Source organism: Carya illinoinensis, chromosome 7 (genome assembly GCF_018687715.1).
Source record: "Carya illinoinensis cultivar Pawnee chromosome 7, C.illinoinensisPawnee_v1, whole genome shotgun sequence".
Classification (NCBI taxonomy): Eukaryota; Viridiplantae; Streptophyta; class Magnoliopsida; order Fagales; family Juglandaceae; genus Carya; species Carya illinoinensis.
The window spans coordinates 3027019-3048689 of NC_056758.1; the positions used below are offsets into that span (position 1 = coordinate 3027019).

At 38.5% G+C, this 21671-nt stretch overlaps 1 protein-coding gene and 1 pseudogene across 1 annotated transcript; both read right to left on the reverse strand.

Annotated features, from left to right (window-relative positions):
- Positions 1-1778: 1778 nt before the first annotated feature.
- LOC122317144 (probable pectinesterase/pectinesterase inhibitor 21) lies at positions 1779-4068 on the reverse strand. Its single transcript, XM_043134080.1, has 2 exons — positions 2730-4068; positions 1779-2604 (listed from the first exon to the last, which is right to left on the reverse strand). Exons 1-2 carry the CDS (start codon positions 3775-3777, stop codon positions 1883-1885), a joined length of 1770 nt encoding a protein of 589 aa, XP_042990014.1. The 5' UTR covers positions 3778-4068; the 3' UTR covers positions 1779-1882.
- Positions 4069-6548: 2480 nt separating this feature from the next.
- LOC122315490 lies at positions 6549-20022 on the reverse strand (annotated as a pseudogene).
- Between the last annotated feature and the right edge of the window lie 1649 nt (positions 20023-21671).

The following is a 21671-nucleotide window of genomic DNA, read 5'->3' on the forward strand; positions in this document are numbered from 1 at the left end:
CTCAAAGCAGATTTTACATTTGCCAAGGAGATACTATCTCTACCATATAGCATCGAGTTCACAAAATTATCAAATGAAACCAGAAACAAACACAACACAATTAAGGCTTGATCTTTATCATTAAGCTTAATATCAATATTCCTAAAATCCATTATGATTTTATTAGATTTATCTAGATGGTTGGAAATAGGAGTACCTTTCTCATCTCGAGAGTGTATAATCATTGCTTCAAATACAAATGGTTGGTGAGGGACTTTTTCATGTATAGACTCTTAAGTTTCTTTCAAAGATCGGTGGCAGTCTTTTCATCAACGACCTCTTGGAATACTCCATTTGGAAAGAGACAACAAAATAGCACTATGTGCTTTCTCTTCATCTTCCTTTGTTGATGTAGAAGGCTCATCCAAGACCTTTTAAAAAAAAAAAACTTTTGCCAAGCCTTGTTGTCATAACAAAATCTCATCTTGATGTGCCATAGACTGAAACCATTTTGACCATCAAATTTCTCTACTTTGAATTTTTCCATTACCATCTCTCAAGATCATTCATAGAGCCTGGCGCTCTGATACTAATTTGTTAGGATTAACTAAATATATAGAGATGCCTTTGAAATAGATTAGTAGAAACAAATAACAAAAGTTTGACAATCACACAAAGAACATGAAGATTTAAGTGGTTCGGCTTGAACAATAGCCTACATCCACTAGCGGAGACTATCTCAAGGAATTCACTATCACAAAGATGTGGAGTACAAGAGAAAAATCATAAATCACACCTCAATCCAAAAGCCCTAATACACCTAATGAGCTCTTAAAAGCTCACCAAATGAGTTCTCTCTCTTTTTGGCCACAACTCATATTTTTTCTCTTTACAATAATATGTTTATGTATAAAACGACGCAGGAATTAGGTTTTCTAAATATTCACTCGAGCGGACTATCAAGTTGATGTCGAACGAACAATCTGTCTAAAGTTCACTCAGGTTAAGGTTGAGCCAAAGTTTGCTCAAGCCAGAGTCGAGTCAAGATCGAGCCACGATCAAACCAAGTCTTTGAAATGAGTTTTTAATAGAAAATCAAACTAACATTCCAACACATTATAATCCGGTTATATACATGAATTAAAGTATAAAATAGTTACATTAATTAATGTCCCATAATTATTCTAATTAGCACGATATTAATGAGCCTCAAGATATATATGCTAACTTCTGATCAGCAGTACTGCAGATTACTTATTGATCATGAATATGGCAAGAACATGATGCAGCATTCTAAGTGACACAAACTGATTATCATTTGAAATAAGAGGAGTGTTACAATAAAGAGATTATATAAAAGTAAATTTATAAATCGATATAATTTTATATGATACATGATAATTAGATCTGTTTTTTATATAATAAAAATAATTGTATAATCTAATATATTACATCAAGTCACGTCATTTTTTAAATTTATTTTATAAAATCTTTTAATGATTAAAGCATGCATATATTTCTCTTGAAATATCATTTTTACTAATTGTGACTGCATTATTCGCATGCAGTACTATAAGCATTAATCTATTTCTTTTTTCTTCTTCCCGCTATTTTGTTGGTCAATGGGATAAATCAAGAAATTTAGAATTTGTACATGATGATGGTTACATAAGCTGGTTCGATCGAGGTTTTTTTTTTTTTTTTTTTTTTTTTTTTTTTTTTTTTTTTTTACAATTTCTAAATAGTACTCTATTGGTTGGATTATTTATATGTTAATTGTTGATCATTCAAATTAAATATAGTCACAATCCAATGTGGGACGGCTTTGAAACTGGACATGCATGCAGAAGGGGATCAAAAAAGAAGAAGTAGAAAAAGCAATCTAGAAATCAGAACAAATATTTCAAGGTTTTCCTATGATTTGTGTCTCTGTGGTGGTGAAGCCAGAGGTGTAAGGCAATCCGATGGGCTTAATCCACATATCGCCCCAGACAAACCTTCCCGGGGAAAAGTCCAGTGCATGCGCGCGCGTGATGTTCTTGATTCCTCGCCATTTTACACGATCTTTCAATTTTGAACCGGGGCCTCGGTTGTTGAATTCAGCATAGAAGCATGTCCTGAGGGCGAAATCACCCATCCAAGGCAGCCAACCTTGAGGTTGGATCAAGTCGTCAATGTAGGATTCCATGATAATGGTCCTCGAGTATTCCTTCCATGGCCGCCCGAGATATGCCCCGCGATCGAATCTCACAGGGTAGAATGCGGGATCTGCGACGAAGGTGCAGTCTTGGAGGATCAGTGCTGTTGGCTGGCGCCTCTCTTTCCTTCCTTGTGCTGTCACAATGCATTGCTGGTTTTCCAATGGCTTGCGGACAACAAAGGTACAATTTTGGAGGACTGCAGCAGCATCGCCGAAGACGAAGTCAATTGTGCCAGAGACGGTGCAGTCACGGTAGAATTGGCGCTTGGTGTGTGCGTAAAGCGTGTCTTGGTATCCATCCATGGAGCAGTTGTAGAAGATGGACATATCGGCTTGGACTCTTAATGCCACAGCCTGATGTTTCTCAGGGCCGGCAGTGTTCTCGAACCCAATATTCATGGCAATGAAATTATCCCCGGAAACAGCTGCATGCATGATTCAAAATTGTTAGTTTCAAGAAAAACATACATAGAAAACTACTTCTTTTACCAGCTCAAACTATTGGCATATATAGAGATATGGACTGTTGAGGTTAGGATTTTGTACGTACAAACTGTTGAGGTTTTAAAGGTGGGCGTGCCATCGATGAAGTTCTTGTTTCCTGTAATCCTTGTCTTTTGAGCTCCATCACCAAGCATCATCAAATGGGTCATAGACTTGTTGATCTGGACGTACTCGTGATAAACTCCTTCCTTGATGTAGAGAACGAAGGTCTTGTTTCCATTCTTGGGGATGTGAAACAATGCCTCATTGATGGTCTTGAAATCTCCACTTCCATCCTTAGCCACAACAAGGTCGTGCCTAATGTTGTTGGCTGGATGTGCCTCGAGAAGTCTCCGAACTCCGAGATTGTTGATCCACTCCTGGGGGACGGAATCGCCATGACCAAGAACGTTAGGGAGGTCTTGAAGAAGACGGCGGTGTCCGGACAGGCCTGGTATCTCTAACCCTGTGAGCACACTAGATATATCAGAGATAATGGCAAGGCCATTACTGCTCAGCCTCATGGCACTCTTCAAAGCCTCCTTCATTTTCTGCCCAGCGTGGCTGGTCGTGTTCTGAAAGCCATCCAAGCAAGTTTCTTGGTATGTAATGACAGCGCTGAGCCAAATCTTCAAATCAATAAGCACCTTTTCTACTTTGGAGAGATCAAACTCTCCCACTTCTGCAAAAGCGTGCTTAAGCTCAGCAATGGCGGAGTCCAAGAGCTCTTTGCAATTATTAAGGGCTTGCTTGGCTCTAGGGTCCTTCTCTAGCTCATGCAAGACAATGGATTTCTTGGCACCCTCGCTGATATGTTTCATTGCCACCTTAAATGCAGCCTGAATGAGTTCTTTAGGATCTGTGGTTTGTCCTGCCTCAGTGTTAAGGGTCTTGATGCAATCTTGTTTGTAATCAGTGGGTTGGCAAATGGATTCGATAGCTTTCATTGTGTCGGATACTTCATGAAACTTGTTGCCATTTTTAGGATCGCTGGAATCGAGACGATTTAGGTTAACACCAACAGTCACGGCGACAACCATGGACACCAGCAGTATGGAACACAAACTGATAATGGCAATTCTCTTGCTCCTTCCATCATCATCCTCTTTTGGCATTTTGAATATTGCAGCTCTTTAGAAATAAACAAAAAGAAGTGGAAAAAACTAGAACAAATAAACAAATTAAAGACTTAGTTTTTTTAAACTTTCTGTAATTTGTTGCAAAGTTCAATTCAATATTGAAGAGCTGCTCAAAATGCCTCAAGGGAAGGATCTCATGCAAAGCTAGCTGGTGGCCTTCCCAAGCCCACTCCGGAGTGTAGTTCTTGGGAATTCTTTCGAGGGATGACTTATAATGGAGAAGAAACGTACAACCCCTTTTTGTTTAAAAGTTGGTTACTAGTCTCACAAAAACATGAGGCTTGGAGGGAAAGGGGAGAGTCAAAGGGAAGTCGGATGGTTGCTATATATACTGTTTTTCTTCTAAAAAATGAATGGCCGTCATATCTAGAAGCTGTAATTACATGGAGGAGCCTTGTTGGCATTTTGCTATATTCCAACTTTCCACCTCTCTCTCGACTTAGGCCATCGAGCAAGGCTATAAGCTGCTTTTCTTCACATCCACAAGATTCTTGTGTTAAATAATTATATCAACTTTTAACGGATATATATAAATATATATATATATATATATATATATATATATATATATCTATATTTATATATAGGGACGGGGTCACGATTTATGTAAAGGGAACCTCAAGATATATAAAAAAATTTATATAACAAAAATTAAAAGATTATTTAAAAGCATGTATAAGTACTATATAGTAAGTTTCAAGTTTGAATGTAAAATAAAAAATAAAAACATAGAACATGGCACTTGATCTCAATGTTCTTTTAACAAATAAGGGTTATTAATTATCACATTCACTCTCAATATAGACTATAGTAAATAATTTATAAGAACGTCGTTATTTATTTTGTTTCGAAACCCTGTCTCAACAATATTATTAAAAGCTGAAAAAGTTCATTTAATTTATTTTTATTTTGAAACTTAATCTTAACAATGTTTATGATTTAAAGTTTTTGACTTGTCCATATTCGTTCAACTTAATTAAGCTTTCAAAATAAAAGGCCGCAAAGAAAATGATCTATAATGATATTCAAAACTAATTTAAACATATATACAACATAATAATTTATATATATATATATATATATATATATGATTTATAGAGAATAAAACATATTCGGGATTAAAAAAAATTCATATCTAATACTCTTTATTATAAAGATCTCTTCATGTGCTATTTTTCCGATACGTTAAGAGTTTGCAAATTTCTTTAGAGAAAATTATTTTAATTTTCTTTTTACCTAAAAGTTGTCAAATAAAAAAAAAAAAAAAATTGGAGGCAAAAGGTTAAGAGATTTTTATTTTTTATTTTTATTTTGAACTTAGTTCCGCCCCCCTCTCTGCTAATTGAAATAACAAATTGTAGTCATCATTAGAAACGTCAATAACGAGCCCATCAGAAAAATACCGAAGGTTCAAGCCTTCGAGGATAAATTAATTAACAGTTTCAAATCTCGGTCAACTAAACAATTTTTTTTTTTTTTCTTTGAGAGGAACAGAAATATAAGAAAATTAGGTGGATTTATGTAACTAAATGGTTTGAGGAATAAAGTCTCCATAACAATTCCACCATATTGAAATATCCTCAACATTTCGAGCAAATCGGGCAAGAATGTAAATAACCTGATTGCCTTCTATATAGACATGCTGAAATTTTCACTCTACATATAATCCTTGAAGTTTTTTGAATTTAACAAGGCAGCAGATTCAAGTTCAGTATTGAGCACTTGTACAGCCATCAAACGGTCTAACTCAACCAACAATTTTTAAATTCCCATGTTAGCACACAACTGTAAAGGTTGAAATATAGCCAACAATTCAATAGCTTCAGTAGTGCTTGCTTCAAACTTGACTTCGCTAGCGGCCAACAGAACATCACCATTAGCTACAAAAATAGAGTCTAATTACAAGACGATATAATTTATCAAAAAAAAAAAAATCCTATTCATCATCCCTATACACCACACATCATTTTTTTTTATTATTTTAAATTCTTTTCTCGTACTAAATGCATGATATATGAATGATAAGTAGAAGAATTCAATTAATTTAAAAAGAATAAAATAAAAAAATAAAAGAAAATGTGATGTGTGATGTGTGAGAATGATCATGAGTAGCAAAGTTCCAAAAAAAAATATTGGAGAACAAATGCGGCAAGTTAAGTAACAGATCAAAAGATTAAAACAACGATGTCACACTAGTCTTAATCAGCTAAATAAAGCTACAACAAACAGCTCCAATTAATGATCAAACACCAAGGAAAAACATACTTACAAAAAACGAAAACAAATTAAGAAATAAGTACTACTATTCTTATCTTAGGAATTTATTTGATAACGTACTTAACATACTCTTGCTGATGATTTAATATGTTCTTAGACGAAAAAGAAGGACACAAACATATTATTAAATGGTAATGTTTTAAATCCAAATCGCCACTTAATTAATAATAACAAGATGAGAGAGAGAGAGAGAGAGAGAGAGAGAGAGAGAGAGAGAGAGAGAGAGAGAGAGATGGTACTGCATGCATGCTTGGTTGGGGAGTCCACCACCCAATTAATTTTGGATATTAGTATTTTGTCAACTAGTTATTAATTAAGATGCTGATCAACGATGCCTGTAGTACGTAGTTCGACGTACAGCTAGCATAGAATTATTTACAAGAATAATTTAACAGGCGATCGAGTTGCCTTTTACAATTGAAACATGTAATTAATTGAAGGATGTGATCAAGACTCAACATGCCATCAATTTATCGTAAGCCACCTGTGTAAGGCACTCCTGTTGCAGGCAACCACGCATCTCCTATTGTAAAGTTGGACACAGTGAAATTAGCGGCATTTGTCGCATTTATACCCTTATGTTAACCAGCCCATGTAGCCCTTTTAGTAGTGTTCGATCCTGTCCCCGTGTTGTTATATTCTGCACAGTATAATGTAGCAAGGGCAAAAGTCCCGGAGCATTCATGCCAACCCAAAGGGTCAATTAGGCTATCCACGAAAGACTGCATGTAAAGAGTTCATGAATAACTCTTCCATGGCCTCTGGCCCTAGGTATATTTTTGTTGTTCCATCACTAGAAGCCAAGTCCCTGGCTGCCCTAATGCTACTGTTATGAATGGAAGTCTTGGTGTTTTGGTTGGTCCGTTTTGCTTTGCGCTGTGCTAGCATTGAACTGATTGGAAGTCTTGGATAGATATTGCAATCTAGGAAAACAACGGCATCATTGACAAAAATGAAATCAACTGTGCCATAAATATCACATTCTCTATAAAATTTCCTGAGTGAATGGGTATATAATGTGTATTTATCATTTTTCATATAATGTGTATTGGTAGCCTTCGAAACTACATCTATACAACGTCCACATGGACAGGTCAGCCCCACTTTGGACTACCATGGCTTGGTACTTGATTGCCCCCGCTGTGTTACGGAAGGTGATGTTTGCCGCCACAAATCCTAGCCAGACCACGGTTGCGCACAACATAAATTATAATTCTTAATTATAAAGAGAGCATAAAAACACCAGTACATAATGTATGCTAAAATATTTACAACTTCTGCAGCTGGGAGAGGAGTTGTATTTAACTTGTAACTTTCTGCAATAGCTTAGCAGATAAACTAAACAATATAAGTTCAAAAACAAGTTGAAACCCTTCTATATATATCCTCTTTCTACTTTAGATTTTGTTTGCCTTGGTTTGAATTGAGTAAAAGATCATGCCTTGTTGGTTCTGGTGGTTGATGTTGCCAAATGTTAAGGGGCATGAGAAGGGCAGCATCAAATCTGTCAAAACAGAGGCCCATAACAAAGCACACAACAAATCCCTCAGAGCAGAGACCACACATGCACAATAGAGAAACAAAAAATCCCTCATAGCAGAGACCTCACATACACAACAGAGAAATAGGGATTTTTCTAGTAACGTAACTATAGGACATGGTCTTCTAATCCTAGCATTATGGAACTCTGTTAGCTACAATAGTTGTCTATATATAGTTTGTAAATACACAATAGAATGTATGCAACAACAGAGAATGAAAATACTATGTTTCTTCTGTGTATTGTGTCGAGCACCTGATATGCATTTTGAGAGTTAATCTCATTATGGTACTAGAGCTTGTTAAGACCAACATCTATTTTTTTTCACACAGCTCAATGGCTTCCGACGATTCTTCTCCTATTTCTACCAAATAGAATCCATCACCCAATATCACTCCCACCACACTCAACTTTGTGAGTAACTTCATTACAATCAAGCTTACTATTGAGAATTTTCTCTTATGGAAAGCAAAGATGGTTCCCTTCCTAGAGGGCCATCAATTGTTTGGTCATGTGGATGGTTCCATTTCCATATCTCTCTCCATGATTGATAGTCTGCCAAATACTGAATATACACAGTGGCTACCCTTTGACCAACATATAAATTCTTCACTGTCCGAGCCTGTCCTTACTCAAGTTCTCGACTGTGCTACTGGTTAAGACGTATGGGACAACTTAAATACTTTATTTGTTTCCTAGTCATCTACACACGTTATGCAAACCCAATATAAGTTAGTCACCTTAAATAAAGCTGAGTCAATCACAGAATACTTCAATAAGGTTAAAACCCTCTTTGTGTTGTTCGGTGCGGTTGGTCAACCGTTATCTTCATATGAATTTTTTGTTTACTCGCTTGCAGGACTTGGCACTTAAGTATGATGCGTTGGTCACCTCACTTACCACTAGTGCCGATCCCCTTTCCTCACAACAAATTTACAATTTCAGTCTCCGCTTCAGTATCAAACCAATACTTTACTCAGTGGTCCTTCATTAGTCGCACATCTCACAATTTCAAAATCTATTTCCACTTTTAATCATTCTAACTCTGGAAGAGGTCCTAGGGGATTATGAGGTAGACGCGGAGGAGGTAGGTTGAATTCTACCTCCTTCTCCACTCAACTTGACAATTGCCCTCTCTGTCAAGTTTGTAACAAACTTGGGCATGCTGCCCTTTCATGCTATCATAAATTCAACCATAGTTATCATATAGCACCTCCCTCATCTTTATCAGCCAATATGACCACCACATCTTCAACTCCATCCTATATTAATTCTTGGTTTCTTGATACCGTTGCAACTCATTATTTTACATATGATTTCAATAACCTTAATTTGGATTCATCATCATATCAGGACTCCGATCATGTGAGCATTGGAGATGACTCGACAATGCCTATACAGCACATTGGCTCAATGCATCTCCACACTTTTTTCGACAATTTTCTTCTTTCTAAACTTCTGCATGTTCCCTCAATCACAAAAAATTTGTTATCTATGCATTAGTTTTGTTATGATAATTTTTTCTATTTTGAATTTTACTCTGACTGTTTTCTTGTAAAGTATTTACAAATTCTAGGGGTTCTACTTTATGGCACTATTAAAGATGGCTTGTATCTCCTACTTGCGGAGGCCACGACTTCATCTTCAGTGTTGGCTTCTCCTCAAGCTTTCATTGGTGAATGAACCTCCTCTTTTCAATGCCATCTTCGACTTGGACACCCGTTTCAACGCACCACTGTTTTTGTTATTCGTAGTTTTAATATACCTACTAGTTCACACGCACCTGTTCATCATTGCATTGCTTGTTTACAAGCCAAAAAAATGCACTTCCACACCCTTATCTTTTTCAAGGTCCACAAAACCATTTGAGTTACTTCTTCTAGATGTATGGGGTCCGACCCCAATTCTATCCACAAACAGTTGTTGATTTTATTGCCTTTTTACACTATATGAGTAATTATTTTTCTTCAAATGTAATGATTGTTCAATCTAATTGGGGTGGTGAATTCCGACCTCTTAAAAAATTCTTCAATATTTTAGTATTGCACATCGTGTTACATGTCCCTATTCACATGAACAAAATTGGACTATTGAACGTCACCACAGGCATATAGTGAAGATTGGCTTGTTGCTTTTAACCCAAGCCTCCTTGCCTTCTCAATATTGATTTGACTCGGTTCAAACATTTGTTTTTCTTATTAATTGGATGCCTACTCCTATTTTAAAAAGTAACTGATCTCCCTTTCAAATTCTCTTAAAAAAAATTCATGATCATAATTTTCTTCGTACTTTTTGCATTGCTTGTTGGCCAAATTTATGACCCTACAATAAACATAAAATGAATTTTAGATCCACTCTGTGTTTTCATGGGCTACAACCCAGATCACAAAGGATATAAGTGCCTTCATCTCCCATCGGGTTGCATCTACACTTCTAGGGATGTCATTTTTAATGAAAATCAATTTCCTTTTAATTCCCAGCTCAACTCATCTATCCCCGACCCACCCACTGTTTTACCTAACTTCATTTGTACTAGGCGAGCGTCTCAACATCAACTCACTCAAGCCCACTCTCACATGCCCATAAACCCTCCCTCACCACTTGATCGAAACCATCACTCACTTTCACATCCCACTTCCTCTATCTCTAGGCCCATCTCTCCACCGACATCACAAAGCCCAAACTCCATTCAATCTAATCCCCTTTCACTCAATACACTCACCTCGGCTTTTATCCCCGATAGTGAATCATCCCCAAATTTACACCCTTCTCAATTCCTAGGATCCATTTGTCCCGAAGCACTCTCTCCCTCATCCTCATCTCTTCTCATTCCACTTTCTGCAGTTCAAAGTCACAACTCTCATCCCTTGGTAACATATGCTAAGGTAAATACTCTGAATTTTTATTCGCAATGATAGCACTATGCCATGGCCTCCATGAAAACCTTCTCTCTCTCTCTCTCTCTCTCTCTCACACACACACACACACACACACACGCAATATGCATCTACACTGGTTCCTGAGGAACCTATGAATTACACAGAGTCATCTAGGTTTCCTGAATGGTGAGAAGCCATGCAATCTGAATCTCATGCACTTCTTCACAATCACACATGGGACTCAGTTCCCCCATTGACCTCCTTTAATGTTTGGGGACCCAAATGGATCCTCAAAACAAAAAGGAAGGCTAATGGTAGTCTTGAAAGGCATACAACACATCTAGTAGCTAAAGGAATTCACCAAGAAGCTGGAGTTGACTACAATGAGACTTTCTTTCCTGTAATCAAACCAACTACCATTTGGATTCTACTATCCTTAGCTGTTTCTTTCAATTGGCTACTGCAGTAGTTAGACATACAAAATGCCTTCTTACATGGTGAACTGGAGGAAGCCGAATATATACGACAACCCCAAGGTTTTGTTCATCCTGGCTTTACCTTCCATGTGTGTAAACTAAAAAAGGCCATTCATGGTCTATAACAGGCCCCTCGGGTTTGGTTTTTTAAACTTAGTACCAAGTTATTTTCACTTGGTTTTCAAGAGTCGAAATCTAATCCTTCTTTTTTTATTTATCATAATGCATCTCATATTATTTTTGTTTTGATATATGTAGATGAAATTATTATAACTGGTTCCAACTTTCCATTAAATTTTGAGTTTATTTTTTATTTTTATTTTTATCTTGGCATGTCATTCCTTGTTAAAGACTTAGGCCAGCTTCATTATTTCTTAGGAATTGAAATTTCTAGAAATAATCAAGGCTTGTACTTATGTCACAGATATGTGTCAAATCTTCTTAAGCTTACAAATATGCACAATGCAAAACCAGTTTCTACTTCAATGTCCTCATCACTTAAACTTTCGGCTTTTGAAAGAAACTCCTTTGAGGATCCTCATCTCTATCGTAGTGTAGTTAGTAGCTTGCAATATCTGTCTTTCACTCATCCTTACATTTCATTTGCAGTCAATAAAGTGTGTCAATATATGCATAATCCAAAAATTCTGCACTGGCAAGTTGTCAAAAGAATTCTTAGATATCTTAGACAAACTCCTCACTTTGGTCTTCATTTGTCTCCATCTTCAAAATTAACACTTTCAGCTTTCTTTGACTGACTGGGCTAGTAGTCCTGATGATAGAAAATCCACAGGCGGGTTCTGTGTATTCTTTGGATCTCACCTTGTTTCTTGGATCTCAGAAAAGCAACCAACTATTACCCGATCTTCCACTAAAGCAAAGTATAAAACTGTGGCTAATACCACTTGTGAACTCCTTTGGATTCAAAATCTTTTGATGGAACTTGAAATTTTTTTAAAAAAACCACCAACACTTTGGTATGATAACTTGGGTGCAACTTATTTGTCAGTGAATCTAGTTCTACATGCTTGCACCAAATATGTAGAGTTAGATTACTATTTTGTACGGGATTGGGTGGCCACCAAAACCCTTTTTGTTTTATTTGTTTCCAACAAAGATCAGCTGGCTGATATCCTCATAAAACCATTATCTACACTCAGTTTCTTTTTATATAATCAAGTTTCATTGTTTCACAAGTGTCACTTGCATCGAGGGGAGCTGTTAAGGAAGATGAGAAGGGCAACATCAAATCTGTCAAAATAGAGGCTCATAACAGAGCACACAACAAATCTCTCACAACAGAGACCTCGCATACACAACAGAGAAATAGAGATTCTTCTAGAAATATAAATATAAGAATATAAATATAGGACATGTGTCATCTAATCCTAGCATTATGGAAATCTATTAGCTGCAATAGTTGTCTATATATAATATGTAAATACACGATAGAATTTACACAACAACAAAGAATAAAAATATTGTGTTTCTTCTATGTATTGTGTTAAACACCTGATATGCATTTTGAGAACTAATCTCATTACCAAACATCAGAACATAATCTTATTCAAAACATATGGTTATAGATTAAGACGATCAGAAGTTGTATTTTTGGGTCAAATATTACTTCTCTATTGCTTTGTTCATTATCTATAGAATTCTGGAGATTTTCTATCCAGGAATAATGATCAAAAGAAAAATAACACCAATACATGAAGTTTCCCACGAAATCTTTAAGTAGTCGAATTTAACAGTTTCTTTGGGTATCTTCTATGTGAAATTATATATAAAGAACACAATATTCTAAAGTTGCATGAATTTAGCTTACCAATGTCGAAGAAATAAATATAGTCCAACCATCCACAACGTTATGACTACATGTGATCACAGTCCGGTTTATTCCATCACCAATCATCATCAAATTTTGCTTGTTCTTGGCAATGGAAACATACTCTTCGTAAACTCCGGCCACCACGTGAATCACAAAGTATCCATTGCCAGTTCCCATATTGATTGGCGTAGCAGCCACAACATCATTGATCATTTTCATAAAGTTTCCATTACCATTCAGGTTCACAACCACTATTTGCCTGACTAACATATTGCCCATAGTCTGAAGCAGTTTTCGCAATAACAAACTCCGAAGTTTCTTGATTGTTGCTGCTCGACTTTAATATTAAAGGGAAAAGATTCTTTAGAAACTTTTCCAACGTGGAAAATATGTGCTTTCTTTTCTGTTAGCAACCTTCTTCTCTTTGCTTGAGCAACCCAACTGCGGTTTATGAGCGCAAGAGATACGCTATAGAGCTTAGTATCATTAGAGAAAGGATCTTAAAGGCCATTTTTAATGCTAGATTCTGATGCTATCTCATGAAGGCCATCAAAACATGTTTCTTGGTTAGTCAAAGTGGCACTAGGCAGTGTGTGCAAGTCCTCGACCTGCAAGCTATTCAGACTATTTGTCACGTTTATATTTTGTGAACTGTTGGACAAGAAATCCATGTTCAGGTAAGCTAAAAGTAGACAATCTTTGAGAGCACAAATGGTGGCCTGGGAATACGAGGAATGGGGTCGACTGAGGTATGATTTGACAAGCCGATGAAAGTCTTTTGCCGATGACAAGGATCGGCGAACAAAGTGCATGCCTGCATAATCTTGTATGGTTCTGGATTCATTGGGTGGTAAATTGGATTTGTCAAAAGATGGGTACGGTGTGGAGTTGCAAATGGTATCTTGGGACTGTTGGGAGCTGTTCTGACACAGAGACGATTCTAAATAAAGGAGGGATGAAATTTAACCTGGTTCGGCAATTGCCTATGTCTACAGATGCTGTAATTTCACTATGAAAATAATTTTTACAGAAAAATTTTCTCTGCTCACCCACTCTCTTCCTCTTTATAGGAGAGCAGATCACTACGTTGCAGCAATTTGCTGCATGATGCTTGGGGAGGTGCCTAACAATACAAAAGAGTAAACGGTGCAACGGTGCATTCGGTGTCTTTCGATGCATATTTCACTGTTCACTGTTTTTGTCTCCACCTACAACAATCTCTCACTTGGAGACAAATGAGTCTACATATCTTCATAGCAACTATCACAGCAACTTTAAGTCATGTCTTTAAGTACGAAGTCCAACTAAAGCTATACACAGCTTCAGTTTGTCAGCAGTAACTACTTTTGTGAAGATGTCTGCTGGGTTCTCTGTTCCTCGAATCTTCTCAAGTATCAGATGTCCACTATCGAGAAGAGATCGGATAAAATGGTATCGCAACTGTATGTGTTTTGTTCTAGAATGAAAGGCTGGATTCTTTGCAAGAAAAATAGCACTCTGACTATCACTGTGCAGAATGCCTTTTTCATTCTTCTTTCCCAATTCCTCCAAGAATGACTGCAACTAAACCATTTCCTTCCCTGCTTCAGTTATAGCAACGTATTCCACTTCTGTAGTTGAGAGAGCAACAATCTTCTGTAACTTAGAAGCCCAAGATACAGCTATACCAACCAGCGTATACACAAATCCAGTAGTACTTTTTCTGCTGTCAACGTCACCTGCTAAATCAGCATCTACATATCCCTGTAGTTTTAAACCTGCTTTTATAAAGCATAGTGACGTATTTGAAGAGCCTTGTAGATATCTTAAAATCCACTTGACTGCTTCCCAATGCTGCTTTCCTGGATTACTCATGTACCTGCTCACAGCTCCCACTGCTTGTGCAATATCTGGCCTTATACAGACCATGGCGTACATAAGACTACCAATAGCAGATGCATAGGGTATTCTGTTCATGCATTCTTGCTCTTCCTCCGTCTTTGACGACTGATCTTTAGTTAGTCGAAAGTGACTAGCTAAGGGTGTGCTCACTGGTTTCGCCTTGTCGATGTTAAACCTTCTGAGTACCTTCTTTACACACTCCTCCTGCGAGAGCTTGAGAGTATCATTAGACCTGTCTCTAATAATTCTCATACCAAGGATTTGTTTTGCAGCACCCAAATCCTTCATCTCAAATCGCTTTGACAACTGCTTCTTCAGTTTATTGATCTCCTCGATGCTTGACCCTACAACGAGCATATCATCCACATATAACAGTAGGATAATATAAGAGTTGTCAAAGTTCTTCATATAGCAACAATGGTCAGCCTGCAGTCTTGTAAATCCATTACTGCACATGAAGTTGTCAAACTTCCGGTACCATTGTCGTGGAGCTTGTTTTAGGCCATACAAGCTCTTCTTCAGTTTGCAAACTAGATTCTCTTTTCCCTTCACTGAGAATCCTTGTGGCTGGTGCATATAAATGTCTTCCTCCAAATCACCATGAAGGAATGCGGTCTTCACATCTAACTGCTCAAGATGTAGATTCTCTGCAGCCACAATTGCCAACACTAGCCTGATCGTTGTCAATTTTACAACTGGAGAGAAAATGTCTGTGTAGTCGACACCTTCCTTTTGTTGAAACCCCTTCACGACCATTCTGGCTTTGTAGCGCTTGCTACCATTGTGCTCTTCCTTAATTCTGTACACCCATTTATTGTGCAAAACCTTCTTGCCTTTTGGAAGCTTAGTTAGCTCCCATGTCTGATTTGATATCAGTGACTCCATCTCATCTTGCATGGCTTTCTCCCACTTGATCGAATCTTCAATTCGTAGAGCTTCATCATAACTTTCTGGTTCACTACTATCTGTTAGCAAGATGTAGTATAGAGATGGTGAGAACCGCTGTGGTGGCCTAATTGTTCTTGAAGATTTTTGAGTAACAGTGAGTGGTGTACGTTGTTCGATCTGTGTATCATCATTTTCTTGAACCTCGTTCTGATCAGTGTTGACTCGAGTAACATCAAAGTTAACAACCTCAGGTTTCTTTGGCTGTTCCTCAGATTCAGCTTGTGACTTAGTTTTGTACAGAATCTGCTCATTAAATATCACATTTCTACTTCTGATGATTTTGCAATTTTTATCATCCCAAAATCGATAGCCAAATTCTTCATCACCATAACCGATGAAAAAACATTTTCTAAATTTGGCTTCTAACTTGTTATGATCAGTAGAATCTATGTGAACATATGATAAACAGCCAAAAACTTTCAAATGGGAAAGATTTACCTTCTTTCCGCTCCAGACTTCCTCTGGTAGATCGAACTTTAAGGGAACTGAAGGTCCCCTATTAATCAAATAGGCTGCAGTGTTAATTGCATCAGCCCAAAAACATTCAGGCAATCCTGAATTCAGCCTCATGCTTCTGGCACGTTCGTTGAGAGTTCTATTCTTGCGTTCAGCTACGCCATTCTGTTGCGGTGTCCCGGGAATAGTCTTCTGAAATCTAATCCCATTTGCATCACAGAATTCTTTGAACCCTCCGTCGATGTACTCTCCTCCATTGTCTGACCTCAGACATTTTAACTTCAAGCCTGTTTCATTTTCAACCATGGCTCTCCACTTCTTGAAAGTATCAAATGTGTCAGATTTATTTTTCAAAAAATAAACTCATGCTTTCCTGCTTGAGTCATCAATAAAGGAAACATAGTACCGCGATCCTCCAAGAGAAGCGACTGGGGATGGCCCCCACAAATCTGTGTATACCAACTCCAACTTTGTAGATTTTGGAGTTCTACCATTTTTCAGGAAACTAACCTTTTTCTGCTTCCCAAAAATGCAACCTTCACACATGTCAAAATTAGTTGATTCCAACTTTGGTAACTTTCCCTTGGATAATAGTACTTTCATTCCTTTCTCACTCATATGACCAAGCCTTTGATGCCATAGGTTGGCATTTGCATCAGCAATTGCAATAGTATCTCTAATACTTGAAGTCATGTATAGAGTACCTATTTTTGTGCCTCGAGCTACTACCATAGCTCCTTTTGTTATCTTCCACGTGCCACCGGTAAATAGTACCAAATGCCCATCAGCATCAAGTTGTCCTACAGAAATCAGGTTCCTCATGAGCTTGGGAACATGTCGCACCTTCTGTAGCAACCATGCACTTCCATTGGGCAGATTGATTGGTACATCTCCCATGCCTTCGATTTCCAACGCTTCACCATCTGCTAAGTACACCTTCCCAAAATCACCAGTGAAATAATTCTGCATGATTTCTCGGTGTGCTGTAGTGTGGAACGAGGCTCCTGAATCTAACACCCAAGATTCAATTTGGTTGTCGACTGAAAGGAGTAAGGCATCTCGGAGCTCTTCTGTTGTGGCATTAACAGAGTCATGCTCATTCTTCTTCTTTGCTTCCTTGCAATTATTTTTGAAGTGGCCAATCTTGCCACAATTCCAGCACTGTACTTGTTTTCCGGACCTAGATTTACTTCTGCCTCTTCGAGACTTCGATCTGCCCCGATTTGAACTTCTACTAGCTCCTCTACCTCTCGTCTCGAGGTTTAAGGCAGAACTGGAAGTTGATGCTTCTCCTGTATCTCTTCTACGAACTTCCTCGCTAAGAATATGGTCCCGGAAATCTTGATACTTCATCTTTGTTTTGCCATAAGAATTGCTAACAGCTGTTCTCATGGCCTCCCAGCTTTTTGGCAATTGAGCTAGAGCAATCAGTGCACGTACTTCATCATCAAATTCAATCCCCACTGAAGCTAATTGATTGATGATGGTGTTGAACTCATTCAGATGCTGAATAACTGGAGTTCCTTCTGCCATTCTCAAGTAGAATAGCTTGTACATCAAATGCACTTTGTTATTGGCTGATGGCTGCTCGTACATGTCCGATAGAGCTTTCATCAAATCCGCCGTGGTCTTCTCCTTTCCCACATTGTGTGCAACTGATCTTGACAATGTTAGTCGAATGACTCCCAACACTTGTCTATTAAGGAAACTCCAATCTTCATTGCTCATGTCATCTGGCTTTCTTCCTAGGAATGGAAGATGTAGTTTCTTCCCATAGAGATAATCCTTTATCTGCATTCTCCAGTAGGCAAAGTCTGTACCGTCAAATTTCTCGATACCAACACCTTTAGCTTCTTCTCCAGCCATAACTTTACAAATGAGTTCAAATTCAAACAAACAAAGATCACCGTTGCGTCTGAAACACTCGAGTCTAGAATGATCCAAATAGTTTGTCAACACTATTTGATTGTCGCGATGGAACTCCAACTGGCGTGATCTAGCCCAAAATGATCTGCAACACGTGGATGGTTCAGATCCAATGTACTGATGCCGAATCTCAAAATTTCGACCATACGGATGAGTCTGGAATGATCTAAATAGTTGGAAAGCACTATTTGATCGTCGAAATCGGAATCCGAATGACTTAGATCTAGCCAAAAATAGATCTGAAAAACGGACGGTTCTGATCTGTCTGGCGCGTGAGATACACGCGCTGCACAGTGCGCGTGGGCAAATGCTTGGGCGCGTGTAATACACGTGCTACAGTTTTGTGGCGCGTGGGGTAGAGTGAGGCGCGTGTGTCACACGCGCCGAACCTCTGTAGGGCGCATGGGGGCGCGTGTCCTTCCCCCGTCTTCAACCTCTGGAGCGCGTGAGGGCGCGTTTGGTGCGCGCGTCTTCAACCTCTGGAGCGCGTGGGGGAGCGTGGGTTGCAGCGGATGCATGCGCCTATCTTCTAGGGGCACGTGTAGCCTCGTCCGACCTCCGTTTTTGATTCCGTTTGCGGCAACGGATTTGTCTCGACGCGAGGAACACCGTGGAGTTGTCAAAAATTGATTTTGAATAACTTGAATTTTCAGACAGCTTGAACTAGTGCTCTGATACCAGTTATTGGGAGCTGTTTTGACACAGAGACGATTCTAAATAAAGGAGGGACGAAATTTAACGTGGTTCGGCAATTGCCTACGTCCACAGATGCTGTAATTTCACTATGAAAATAATTTTTACAGAAAAATTTTCTCTGTTCACCCACTCTCTTCCTCTCTTCTTTCTCTCTTCCACACTCTGTCTACACACAGTCCGCACACTTAAGCTCTCCTATTTATAGGAGAGCATATCATTACGTTGCAGCAATTTGCTGCATGATGCTTGGAGAGGTGCCTAACAATATAAAAGAGTAAACGGTGCAACGGTGCATTCGGTGCATATTTCACTGTTCACTGTTTTTGTCTCCACCTATAACAGGGACGTGGTAGAGGAGCTTGCAAGAGATGGAGATCAGTAGGAGAAGAAAAGAATATGCCGGAGAAAAATGGTGCATAACATACTGGATAGCTTGAAAGCCTTTAATGTCATCAAAGTATTTGTGGACTGCGTACGTTCACACATGAAAGGGACATCTGAGTTTACTTGTAACTACTGCTCGATATATAGCGTAGTACTGTTTATATTATGTTGTTAATTTGCGTCATTGAAGAATCGCCTAAACAGTATTGAATGAACAACTTCCTGCAAGTTTATTTAAATCCTTATAGAATATGGTATATTCTATCCTTTAATTTGAAATTGTCCCAAGTTTGAAAGAAATTGTTATTTTTGACTACTTCTTTTGGAGAATATAGATAGGATGATCACAACCAAATGATCATATATTATACAAACAAAAAGGAGATATATATATATATATATATATATATATATATATATTTGTACAAAAGACATAATCAACTTTCAACTTCAAAGATCCATCTGTAGAAATTAAGGAGATCATAGATGTACAATTAAGAAATGAGTACGTCATGTTATTTATTTATTTATTTTTAATTTTAAAATTTTATCATCTCCAGCCAGTTATACTTACTGATGTAATATATTTTAATTGTCTTTATGTGCACTGTGCCCTCTAGATCTCTTTCAGTTGAGCTGATGGCCTCGCTTCGCTAGTTAGAGTTCATGTGCTCTTCCTGATTGTTTACCACTTAACCAACAATTACTTAAAATATATAACATCAACGGATTTATCACATATATAGAAACTACCATATTCGATGACAGAAACGCGCGCATGGCAAGAGAAACATAAATGATCCAAGCTCTCCTCCATTTTACCGAACATCTTAATGCTTGAATGATGTCTAGTTCTTGATGTTCTTTATGAGTGGTGACTTTCGAATAATTCCAAGGATATATGCATAGTCCTTGCAGGAATGTCATGATCGCAGCATAACTTGTAATATTTAAAAGGAATCATAATCTATTGAAAAACCACCTACAGTGTGAAAACAGAGAGAAGCACCATTCTCTCCCTTGGCATATTAGGCGCCTCCATTTCTTCCGTAAATTCCTCCACCGAAATTGTAAGTTGTAGGCTGCTCTCCTATAAATAGGAGAGTTTAAATGTGCAGAAAAATTCATCCTCACTACGGTGAGAGATCAAGGGGCGGTGGGCAGAAGAAAGACAGTGGGAGAAGAGAGAAAGAGGGACGTGTGAGAGATGAGAATTTGTAGATTTTTGTAAATCTTGTACAAATTCTATAAAAAAGGCTCCAATGGACGTAGGCAATTTGCTGAACCACTTAAATATCGTCTTGTGTAATTTTCGAACTGGCCAGAGGTACAACAATTGGTATTAGAGCTTTGGTTTGAGCTGTCTGAAAATTCAAATTGGTCAAAATTAATTTTTAACAACTCCAAGGTGTTCCTCGCGTCGAGACGAATCCGTTGCCGCAAACGAAATCGAAAATGAAGGTCAGAAGAGCCCACACGCGCCCCTAGAAGATCGGCGCGTGCATCTGCTGAAACTCATGCACCCCCACGCGTTCCAAAGGAGGAAGACGCGTGTTAGACATGCGCCCACGCGCCCCCACGTGCCCTGCACAAGTTCAGTGCGTGTTATACACGCACCTCATGCGCTCCCCATGCGCATACAGAAATGTAGCGAGTGTTATCCAGTCGCCCACGCGCCGCCCCAGACGCCCTACCCAGCGTGTGCATCCCACGCGCCAGACAGATCAGAATCGTCCGTTTTTCAGATCATTTTTGGGCTAGATCTAAGCCATTTGGAGTCCGATTTCGACGATCAAATAGTGTTTTCTAATTATTTGGATCATTCTTGACTCATCAGTACTGTGGGAATGTTGAGATTCACCATCGGTACATTCGATCTGAACCGTCCACGTGTTGCAGATCATTTTAGGCTAGATCTACGCCAATTGGAGTTCCACTGCGATGATCAAATGGTGCTGACAAACTATTTGGATCATTCCAGACTCATCCGTATGGTGGCAATGTTGAGATTCACCATCGGTACATTCGATCTGAACTGTCCACGTGTTGCAGATCATTTTGGGCTAGATCTACACCAGTTGGAGTTTTATTGCGATGATCAAATAATGCTGACAAACTATTTGGATCATTCCGGACTCATCCGTACGGTGGGAATGTTGAGATTCGCCATCGGTACATTCGATCTGAACCGTCCACGTGTTGCAGATCATTTTGGGCTAGATCTACGCTAGTTGGAGTTCCATTACGATGATCAAATAGTACTGACAAACTATTTGGATCATTCCGAACTCATCCATACGGTGGGAATGTTGAGATTCACCATCGGTACATTCGATCTGAACCGTCCACGTCTTGCAGATCATTTTGGGCTAGATCTACGCCAGTTGGAGTTCCATTGCGATGATCAAATAATGCTGACAAACTATTTGGATCATTCCGGATTCATCGGTACGGTGGGAATGTTGAGATTCGCCATCGGTACATTCGATTTGAACTGTCCACGTGTTGCAAATCATTTTGGGCTAGATCTACGCCAGTTGGAGTTCCATCACGATGATCAAATAGTGATGACAAAC